We start from the raw sequence: 12081 nt of genomic DNA, 5'->3' as shown, positions 1-12081 counted from the left end.
AGTGATTTCCTATGACAATGATTTCCTATGACAGTGATTTCCTATGACAGTGATTTCCTATGACAGGCAGTGATTTCCTATGGCTGGCAGTAATTTCCTATGGCTGGCAGTAATTTCCTATGACAGTGATTTCCTATGGCTGGCAGTAATTTCCTATGACAGTGATTTCCTATGGCTGGCAGTAATTTCCTATGACAGTGATTTCCTATGACAGTGATTTCCTATGACTGGCAGTGATTTCCTATGACAGACAGTGATTTCCTATGGCTGGCAGTGATGTCCTATGACTGACATTGATTTCCTATGACAGTGATTTCCTATGACTGACAGTGATTTCCTATGACTGTGATTTCCTATGACTGGCAGTGATTTCCTATGACAGTGATTTCCTATGAGAGTGATTTCCTATGAGAGTGATTTCCTATGGCTGGCAGTGATTTCCTATGGCTGGCAGTGATTTCCTATGACAGTGATTTCCTATGGCTGGCAGTGATTTCCTATGACAGGCAGCGATTTCCTATGGCTGGCAGTGATTTCCTATGACAGTGATTTCCTATGGCTGGCAGTGATTTCCTATGACAGTGATTTCCTATGGCTGGCAGTAATTTCCTATGACAGTGATTTCCTATGGCTGGCAGTGATTTCCTATGACAGTGATTTCCTATGGCTGGCAGTGATTTCCTATGACAGGCAGCGATTTCCTATGGCTGGCAGTGATTTCCTATGGTTGGCAGTGATTCCCTATGGTTGGCAGTGATTTCCTATGACAGTGATTTCCTATGGCTGGCAGTGATTTCCTATGACAGTGATTTCCTATGGCTGGCAGTGATTTCCTATGACAGTGATTTCCTATGGCTGGCAGTGATTTCCTATGACAGTGATTTCCTATGACAGGCAGTGATTTCCTATGACAGGCAGTGATTTCCTATGGCTGGCAGTGATTCCCTATGACAGGCAGTGATTCCCTATGACAGGCAGTGATTTCCTATGACAGTGATTCCCTATGACTGGCAGTGATTTCCTATGACAGGCAGTGATTTCCTATGACAGACAGTGATTTCCTATGGCTGGCAGTGATTTCCTATGACAGTGATTTCCTATGACAGACAGTGATTTCCTATGACAGTGATTTCCTATGGCTGGCAGTGATTTCCTATGACAGACAGTGATTTCCTATGACAGTGATTTCCTATGGCTGGCAGTGATTTCCTATGACAGTGATTTCCTATGGCTGGCAGTGATTTCCTATGACAGTGATTTCCTATGGCTGGCAGTAATTTCCTATGGCTGGCAGTGATTTCCTATGGCTGGCAGTGATTTCCTATGACAGACAGTGATTTCCTATGACAGACAGTGATTTCCTATGGCTGGCAGTGATTTCCTATGACAGTGATTTCCTATGGCTGGCAGTGATTTCCTATGACAGTGATTTCCTATGGCTGGCAGTGATTTCCTATGACAGTGATTTCCTATGACAGTGATTTCCTATGGCTGGCAGTAATCTCCTATGACAGTGATTTCCTATGGCTGGCAGTGATTTCCTATGGCTGGCAGTGATTTCCTATGGCTGGCAGTGATTTCCTATGACAGGCAGCGATTTCCTATGGCTGGCAGTGATTTCCTATGGCTGGCAGTGATTTCCTATGGTTGGCAGTGATTCCCTATGACAGTGATTTCCTATGACAGTGATTTCCTAAGGCTGGCAGTGATTTCCTATGACAGTGATTTCCTATGGCTGGCAGTGATTTCCTATGACAGTGATTTCCTATGGCTGGCAGTGATTTCCTATGACAGTGATTTCCTATGGCTGGCAGTGATTTCCTATGACAGGCAGTGATTCCCTATGACAGGCAGTGATTTCCTATGACAGGCAGTGATTTCCTATGGCTGGCAGTGATTCCCTATGACAGGCAGTGATTTCCTATGACAGGCAGTGATTTCCTATGACAGTGATTTCCTATGACAGGCAGTGATTTCCTATGACAGTGATTCCCTATGACAGGCAGTGATTTCCTATGACAGACAGTGATTCCCTATGACTGGCAGTGATTTCCTATGACAGTGATTTCCTATGACAGTGATTTCCTATGACAGTGATTTCCTATGGCTGGCAGTAATCTCCTATGACAGTGATTCCCTATGACAGGCAGTGTTTTCCTATGACAGAAAGTGATTTCCTATGGCTGGCAGTGATTTCCTATGACAGTGATTTCCTATGACAGTGATTTCCTATGGCTGGCAGTAATCTCCTATGACAGTGATTTCCTATGGCTGGCAGTGATTTCCTATGGCTGGCAGTGATTTCCTATGACAGTGATTTCCTATGGCTGGCAGTGATTTCCTATGACAGGCAGCGATTTCCTACGGCTGGCAGTGATTTCCTAAGGTTGGCAGTGATTCCCTATGACAGTGATTTCCTATGACAGTGATTTCCTATGGCTGGCAGTGATTTCCTATGACAGTGATTTCCTATGGCTGGCAGTGATTTCCTATGACAGTGATTTCCTATGGCTGGCAGTGATTTCCTATGACAGTGATTTCCTATGGCTGGCAGTGATTTCCTATGGCAGGCAGTGATTCCCTATGACAGGCAGTGATTTCCTATGACAGGCAGTGATTTCCTATGGCTGTCAGTGATTCCCTATGACAGTGATTTCCTATGGCAGTGATTTCCTATGGCAGACAGTGATTCCCTATGACTGGCAGTGATTTCCTATGGCTGGCAGTGATTTCCTATGACAGGCAGTGATTTCCTATGGCTGGCAGTGATTTCCTATGACAGTGATTTCCTATGACAGGCAGTGATTTCCTATGACAGTGATTTCCTATGACAGGCAGTGATTTGCTATGGCTGGCAGTGATTTCCTATGACAGTGATTCCCTATGACAGGCAGTGATTTCCTATGACAGACAGTGATTCCCTATGACTGGCAGTGATTTCCTATGACAGTGATTTCCTATGACAGTGATTTCCTATGGCTGGCAGTAATCTCCTATGACAGTGATTCCCTATGACAGGCAGTGATTTCCTATGACAGACAGTGATTTCCTATGGCTGGCAGTGATTTCCTATGACAGTGATTTCCTTTGGCTGGCAGTAATCTCCTATGACAGTGATTTCCTATGGCTGGCAGTGATTTCCTATGGCTGGCAGTGATTTCCTATGACAGTGATTTCCTATGGCTGGCAGTGATTTCCTATGACAGGCAGCGATTTCCTATGGCTGGCAGTGATTTCCTAAGGTTGGCAGTGATTCCCTATGACAGTGATTTCCTATGACAGTGATTTCCTATGGCTGGCAGTGATTTCCTATGACAGTGATTTCCTATGGCTGGCAGTGATTTCCTATGACAGTGATTTCCTATGGCTGGCAGTGATTTCCTATGACAGGCAGTGATTCCCTATGACAGGCAGTGATTTCCTATGACAGGCAGTGATTTCCTATGGCTGGCAGTGATTCCCTATGACAGTGATTTCCTATGGCAGTGATTTCCTATGGCAGACAGTGATTCCCTATGACTTGCAGTGATTTCCTATGGCTGGCAGTGATTTCCTATGACAGGCAGTGATTTCCTATGGCTGGCAGTGATTTCCTATGACAGTGATTTAATATGACAGGCAGTGATTTCCTATGACAGTGATTTCCTATGACAGGCAGTGATTTGCTATGGCTGGCAGTGATTTCCTATGACAGTGATTTCCTATGACAGGCAGTGATTTCCTATGGCTGGCAGTGATTTCCTATGACAGTGATTTCCTATGGCTGGCAGTGATTTCCTATGACAGGCAGTGATTTCCTATGACAGGCAGTGATTTCCTATGACAGGCAGTGATTTCCTATGACAGGCAGTGATTTCCTATGGCTGGCAGTGATTTCCTATGGCTGGCAGTGATTTCCTATGACAGGCAGTGATTTCCTATGACAGGCAGTGATTTCCTATGACAGGCAGTGATTTCCTATGGCTGGCAGTGATTCCCTATGACAGTGATTTCCTATGGCAGTGATTTCCTATGGCAGACAGTGATTCCCTATGACTTGCAGTGATTTCCTATGGCTGGCAGTGATTTCCTATGACAGGCAGTGATTTCCTATGGCTGGCAGTGATTTCCTATGACAGTGATTTAATATGACAGGCAGTGATTTCCTATGACAGTGATTTCCTATGACAGGCAGTGATTTGCTATGGCTGGCAGTGATTTCCTATGACAGGCAGTGATTTCCTATGGCTGGCAGTGATTTCCTATGACAGTGATTTCCTATGGCTGGCAGTGATTTCCTATGACAGGCAGTGATTTCCTATGACAGGCAGTGATTTCCTATGACAGGCAGTGATTTCCTATGACAGGCAGTGATTTCCTATGGCTGGCAGTGATTTCCTATGACAGGCAGTGATTTCCTATGGCTGGCAGTGATTTCCTATGGCTGGCAGTGATTTCCTATGACAGGCAGTGATTTCCTATGACAGGCAGTGATTTCCTATGACAGGCAGTGATTTCCTATGGCTGGCAGTGATTTCCTATGACAGGCAGTGATTTCCTATGACAGACAGTGATTTCCTATGACAGTGATTTCCTATGGCTGGCAGTGATTTCCTATGACAGGCAGTGATTTCCTATGACAGGCAGTGATTCCCTATGGCTGGCAGTGATTTCCTATGGCTGGCAGTGATTTCCTATGACTGGCAGTGATTTCCTATGACAGGCAGTGATTTCCTATGGCTGGCAGTGATTTCCTATGACTTTTATTTATAAACCCTGGAGAGTCCATTGACTGCTATAGCTCCACATAGTCTCTACCCTGCTGTTGCTCCAGCCCATAGCCATTCCTGGTAGCTCCCTGTTTCCGGTGTCACTGTATCCTGATTCCCTAACAACCCCTGCCAGATTCCAGCATGGCAGCCGAGTACGGTGTCCTGCGCGGCACAATCTTCCTCCCATAATCGCTTGCATTGGGCTCGCGCTAAGCGCAAACTGCTCGTCCCCGCCTCCGCTCCCCTGTGCGCGCGCACTCTCTCCTGCTGCCTGGTAACGTCAGCGCTGCCAGCGTGGAGACAGGGAGCAGGCTCGGGGCAGCAGCAGCAGGAGGAGGGAACGCGGAAGTCCTCACAGCAACAATCCCGGAGAGCAGACCCTGGCAGAGGGCAGAGCAGCTGACACCCAGCGAGCAGCATGCAGAGACCCTTCACTCAGGTGGGGCACCTGCTGCACTCTGTGATATATTGTCACCGGGGCTGGGCTGCAGGGGGACACCAACAGGGAACTAGTGTCATATTAATATAACCAGGGTCTGTGTGTGATGGCAAGCGGAATATCCAACCCATACACTCATACAGATATACAGAGATATATATATAGAGAGAGAGAGAGAGAGATATAGAGATATATATCCGGGTGGGGATTATAGCCATATAATATATATATATAGTAATAGTACATGTATCCCATGCATTGCCTGCATACAGGTAATAATCTTAGAGAACTTCCTGTATGACACAGGTTGGGCTGTTACTATAAAGAGGTTGCTATCACTTTATGTTAGGTTATATATTATATATAATGTGCAGATTTGTAGGTTATTGTAGTCTTTTTATTGGGTTTTGGTCTATGATGTTATCAGAGGTATTATCCTGCAAGGAACGTGAGCAGAAATACTAACCTTGGCTTCAAATGTTTAAATTTAGAACATTTGTTGTGTTAGAACACTGAGCTCTAGATTTATAGTGGGATGCTTCACGATGACCGTGATGGTAGATTCATTTTGGAAATAATAAACACACAAAAAAAACTAAAGTTACTTATTGAAGAGATACTCTATCTAATGAATGTTATTTTGTTTTTTTTATGGATAATGTGATATGGGGAGTAGACGTTCCTACATATAAATGTACTAGTTATATAATTTTAAGATGCTACAGAATGCTGTTGACTGATTTTTCTAGTCTGTATTTATAATAATTATATGCCAACTCCCTTCTTTTTTTTTTTTTTAATTCAACTAGTGGAATGCTGTGGTCATTGCTTCGTGTGGGATTTGTGACTAAGTTATCAGACGACTTTATAAAGACTGATGACTATTGTAACTCATATTTGGCATATGAAACGTTGGCTGGCCTCATTCGACCTCCTTTATGTAAAATTGTTTGTGTGAAACTTCAGTCATTTAGTAAAACAATACATTAAGTTTCATTTGTGGTCACTTTGGTTTTAAACTTAGAGCTGGGCAGCTAGGAAGCATAGATCTATTCTAGACTAATGCAGAGTACTTTTAACCCAGAGTTAAATTCAAGCATAGTACTTGTTAAAATGTGTGCTCCTGACGGGGAGAGACCTCAGGTATAGTAAAGGTCAGGTGAGTTGTAAAGTTTCACATTATAGGAACACTTCAAACAGCATATCTACTACGGCCTACTGTGAGTAGTCAAACAGTTTTAGTATATGGCTTAAAAACCTATCTGTGGCACCCGGCTGCCTGCACCACTCTGTTGTCTCTATGGAATAAAGCACAGTCGAACCAGCACTATGCTCATTGGCCTAGACTGCAGAGCTAACGCTCTTTGCTAAAGGGCATGACAAGACCGGAAGCAGGATTTGTGAATGCTGGATCCTGTTGGTACCCTGGTAACTTGTCAACCCATTCTAACATAGTTTGACTTGCTTACCTTGGGATGATGCCAGGGCAGTCCTGGCACCATACCAACTACAGCAGACTGTAGAGGTTATGGTGCTTGGAGTGTTTGTTTAATCCTAGCACAATTTTAGTGCACTCAGGACCAAAATATAGATTTTACTGAATCACCAAGAAATAATCTAGGCCAAGATTAAATCATCTGCTATTTCAAACCGAGCTATAGTAACATATAATTATACTTAAATCTGTATTTTACATGATGTATGTGTAAATAGTTAGTGGATAACACAATCTATGACATTGTGAATTACATTTTCAGGTAATTATTTATTAACCCCTTAAGGACCAAACTTCTGGAATAAAAGGGAATCATGACATGTCACACATGTCATGTGTCCTTAAGGGGTTGCCCCTACACTTTGCGTTTCAGCATAGAACCACTTGTCAGGATAAAATAGAACTCCGTGTCAAGTACCAGTTTTTCTTGACCATTTTGATTTGTAAAGCTAGATATTCATGGGCAGCAGGACACTCAAAGCACCAAAACATCATCTTAAAGGAATACTATACTGTCAATAACACAAACGTATGTTTGACGCCAAAGTCCTGAAGTGGCCATTTAGGTGACCCATCCCCCTTAGATCGCTTTGAAAAGGTGATTTTTCTCCCACGCCATGCTGGACTAGCTGCTTCTGACCCCGCCTCCATGGCTGAGATTAATCTTCATTATCACAGCCAATCAAATGTTTTCCCTTTGGAAAGCATTGGAGGCTATTGCACTTATCAGCATCTCCTTACCTCTAGTAACACTAGAGGATATACTAAGCACCAATGTAAACATTGCCTTTTCTCACACTATATGTCTGTAGAAATTATCGTGCTTGGACATCTTTCCCTATTTCCTATAACTGTAGCTTTTTGTAAAAACTTCAGTAGCTATAAGCTTTTCCACCTGACATAAAAGTATATTTTGCCATTGACCACACAAATATTGGTAGGACACAGCAGTTGGCAGCTATGCACAACCTTATTTAAAAAAAAAATAAAAATGTGAGTATGGGACCATCAGTAAGCTAATAGCAGCTATATTCTGGCTGCTAAAAGCATATGCAAAAGTTCAGTTTGTTAGATAAATAGAACAGCTGCTGGGGGCCAAACTGCATTTTCCAAAAATCAATTCTAGGGAGGGATACGATCAGACCACATAGACCAGAATGAGAGGCTTCTGATTGATGGAGCCTCTTTCTGATCTGTGAGGGGCCTGCTGCTGCTTGCCCATGAAGCTGCAGCAGGAACTGGAGTAAGTCATGGAGTAAGATTGTACCGTATTGTCCGTCATAAACTGCTGTGGTGCTAGAATCTTGCAGAGAGCCTGAAGGAAACCAGACCCAGTGGCCACAAGCTGGCTGAGCATTAATGTAGGGGTAATCTAGAGTTATAGAACTCACCAACCTCTCCATAGTTCATATTCTGCAGTGTTTATGGTGTTAGGAGTGCCCTGGTGTCTCCTCAGTGTAAGTAGTTAGACCATTTGTTAACAGTTTGACTACTTACCTGGGGTTTGCCAGGTTCCGTACCCTACCTCTCTACAGCCAAAAGCTATCTTTATTGAGCTAAGTACATTGATGCAAGGTTTTATTGGCTGATAGTGATCGGCTGATGCTCTCTGTCCCCAGATAAGAAGTCAAGACATGGCATCCCTGGCAACATAACGACTATAGAGCACAGTAGTGGTTATGGTGCTTGAGGTGTTCCTTAAACTTACGGCCATTAATATATTACTTGTTTTGATTTTAGTTTTGTTGTCCCTTATTCGGCTCTTCTGATTTATTTTTATCAATATCTGTGCCATTTTTACTGTAAAATCTCTGGGTTGTAATGCAATATATGCCTGTGGTTTCGGTTGAAATTGTGCGTGTGTACGTTTTTTTTAATTTGTAGAAAGGGGTGTATAGAATGCACTTGCAGATTCCACTAATTTCAGTGGAGATTTCTACACTTTTAGTACTTTTTTTTTTTTTTAGAATACACTGCTGTCCAGAGTTGGGTGAGCTAATGTGGAAACCAATGAACTGCACTATTTATGGTTGCTGTAATGGAGAAGAGGCATACAAAAGTTCTATGTACGTGCACCTGTCTCTGCATCCTTGTGCAATATGATCTATGCACAATGCATTCTAAAGAATACTGGGCCATTTGCTTAGCATATTGGTGGAAAATAAAAAAGGGCTTTCAATGGAACTCTGTTATATTGCATACATGGCCAAGTTACATGAAAGTGGCTCTGTCTCTTTGCAGGTTTTGATTTTTAAATTAATCTTTTCTTTCTTTCTGTTTCTCTATTTTTGTTTGGTTTTATTTTTAGTTTTGCAATTCAAGTAAGAGTTCTAATACTAACAGTGGGATGCACAATGCACCATAACCACTACAGCATGCTTTGGGGTTATAGTGCATGGCGTGTTCGTTTAAAACACAAGTTGAACCCGACAAGCGAGTTTAGTTTGCTTGCCAACTTTGTTTAAATATTCAGGAGTACCCTAAAATTTTGTGAGCATTTTTGCTGGAAAAGTGAGCTGACAATCTATTCAGTCCAAAATGTGTTCATCAACACTGCTACTTATGCTACATATTGTGTGCTGTGCATGACATCTCTTTGAAGGTTACGAGATTACAGGTATAGTGAAGTGTCATAAAAGGAAGGTGTGTTTCAGACAGAGTGGTTATGATCGTGATATACAAATATCCTTTGAATCAAAATTTTACTATAACAAAGGATTTTTTTGTTGACTTGCTGTGGCATAGGGAAGAGTAAACCACATAGTTTGTACACACAACTCCAGATATATAAATGACTCTCAGATCCCTAATTAAAGGAACACTATACGGTCAGTACTCCTGACCCTATAGTGTTAAAACCACCATTTAGGTGACTTGCCCCCCTTAAAAGTTAAGAAAACGTACCTTATTTTCAGCGCCGCGCAGGTCTGCCGGTTCTAGCCCCACCTCCAATGCTTTCCTATGGGGAATTGATCGACGCTGGAGGTCCTCACACAGTGTGAGGACGTCCAGCGACGCTCTAGCAAAGAAAATCTTTGCTATAAATCAGGAAGTTCCCTCTAGTGGCTGCCTAGTAGACAGCCACTAGAGGTGGAGTTAACCCTGCAAGGTAATTATTGCAGTTTATAAAAAAACTGCAATAATTACACTTGCAGGGTTAAGGGTAGTGGGAGTTGGCACCCAGACCACTCCAATGGGCAGAAGTGGTCTGGGTGCCTGGAGTGTCCCTTTAATGCCAAAATATGGTTTGCCAAAAAAATCAGCTATTTTGGAGTATGCTTGCACAAATTATTCCAAGATGTTGCATGGAAATGAACTGCTTACCCTGGAGTGTCCCTTTAATTTTTAATTTTTATTTTTTCTAGTTTTGTGCCAGCAAACAATGTCCAATTAAACAAAGTAATTGTCAATTACTATCAATTGTGTGGTATCTTGCCTTTAACATATTGTCTGAAAACAACTACAAAACCCAGTCTTCTGATTATACTCTGCTTTGAAGGCTTCTGATTTCTGATGTGTCAGTCAATTAAACCTTAGTAAACTGACTAAGAGTTGTTTCTACCTTATTTTTTTTTTATATCCTCCTCAGCTACTGTACGTTATGGAAATTGTTGTACGGCAAGTGCTGCAGGGCTAAACAACACCTTATTTTCGGGATTCCCCTAGTAATTGCCGTGTGTGATGGGCAGTGAAGCCTTCAGTGTTTTATGAAGTATTTCATGTCTTGTACTGCTAGGGCCATTCACTAAATTAGAAATTGCTGACAACTGACAAGGAAATTACATTTGTTAGGCTTTATAGCCAAGCGAAAAAGTAGCATTTGGAGAATGTTTTAGATTTCAGATATTTCAATGTAAATTTTGCAATTTTCTTGTCAAAGAACCACATTTGCAGTTAAATGGCTTTCCCATGGATGTCATTAAAGGGGCACTCTGGGCAGTATGACCACTTTAGTTTACTGGAGTGGTTATGGTGCCTAAATAACTTTGCTGTCTTTGGTTTAAATTTACTTACCAGTGTGGACGCGTAGCACCAATCATCACAGGGAGAGGTCTCTCTTTTTTAGTATTGCAGGTTTGTGCGTAAATGGCAACTCATCGGTATGAGAACCAGGAAGTGGAATTATTGGCTCTTTGACTAGCTTTGTAGGCAGAGCTACCAGCTTTAATACCCTATTTTGTCATTTTGCTAAGTAATTAAAACCTAAGACTGCAGAGAAAGTATGCTGGTACTATAACCACTTTGGTGCCTTTACAAGTTTACTCCAACCCTTTGGAGGTTGGGGGGCCTTTTATGTGTGATATGTCCTATTGGGCACTATGAATTGGGTCCCCCTTGAATTGCAGTAAACATAGAAACATAGAATGTGACGGCATATAAGAACCATTCGGCCCATCTAGTCTGCCCAATTTTCTAAATACTTTCATTAGTCCCTGGCCTTATCTTATAGTTAGGATAGCCTTATGCCTATCCCACGCATGCTTAAACTCCTTAACTGTGTTAACCTCTACCACTTCAGCTGGAAGGCTATTCCATGCATCAACTACCCTCTCAGTAAAGTAATACTTCCTGATATTATTTTTAAACCTCTGCCCCTCTAATTTAAGACTATGTCCTCTTGTTATGGTAGTTTTTCTTCTTTTAAATATGATCTCCTCCTTTACTGTGTTGATTCCCTTTATGTATTTAAATGTTTCTATCATATCCCCCCGTCTCGTCTTTCCTCCAAGCTATATATGTTAAGTTCCTTTAACCTTTCCTGGTAAGTTTCATCCTGCAATTCATGAACCAGTTTAGTAACCCTTCTCTGAACTCTCTCTAAAGTATCAAAATCCTTCTGGAGATACGGTCTCCAATACTGCGAACAATACTCCAAGTGAGGTCACACCAGTGTTCTGTACAATGGCATGAGCACTTCCCTCTTTCTACTGCTAATACCTCTCCATATACAACCAAGCATTCTGCTAGCATTTCCTGCTGCTCTATTACATTGTCTGCCTACCTTTAAATCATCAGAAATAATCACCCCTAAATCCCTTTCCTCAGATGTTGAGGTTAGGACTCTATCAAATATTCTGTACTCTGCCCTTGGGTTTTTACTTCCAAGATGCATTATCTTGCACTTATCCACATTAAATGTCAGTTGCCACAACTCTGACCATTTTTCTAGTTTACCTAAATCATTTGCCATTTGGCTTATCCCTCCTGGAACATCAACCCTGTTACATATCTTAGTATCATCAGCAAAAAGACATACCTTACCATCAAGACCTTCTGCAATATCACTAATTAAAATATTAAAGAGAATGGGTCCAAGTACAGATCCCTGAGGTACCCCACTGGTGACAAGCCCAATCTTCAAATATACTCCATTGACTACAACCCTCTGTTGCCTG

The 12081-nt window shown here is 42.1% G+C and overlaps 1 protein-coding gene across 2 annotated transcripts in view; it reads left to right on the top strand.

Annotated features, from left to right (window-relative positions):
• The first annotated feature begins 5015 nt into the window (after positions 1-5015).
• The window catches only part of PDXDC1 (pyridoxal dependent decarboxylase domain containing 1), a 93210-nt gene continuing 86144 nt past the window's right edge, over positions 5016-12081 (top strand). For both annotated transcript variants that reach the window (XM_063430314.1, XM_063430313.1), the window contains exon 1: positions 5016-5190. In XM_063430314.1, coding sequence (XP_063286384.1) covers positions 5170-5190 — 21 coding nt within the window. In that variant the 5' untranslated portion in view covers positions 5016-5169. The remainder of the gene's footprint in view (positions 5191-12081) is intronic.

This window comes from Pelobates fuscus, chromosome 8 (assembly GCF_036172605.1).
Source record: "Pelobates fuscus isolate aPelFus1 chromosome 8, aPelFus1.pri, whole genome shotgun sequence".
Taxonomy (NCBI): domain Eukaryota; kingdom Metazoa; phylum Chordata; class Amphibia; order Anura; family Pelobatidae; genus Pelobates; species Pelobates fuscus.
Note: the sequence above shows the minus strand (reverse complement) of the source record. Positions and strands in the feature narration are given on the sequence as shown.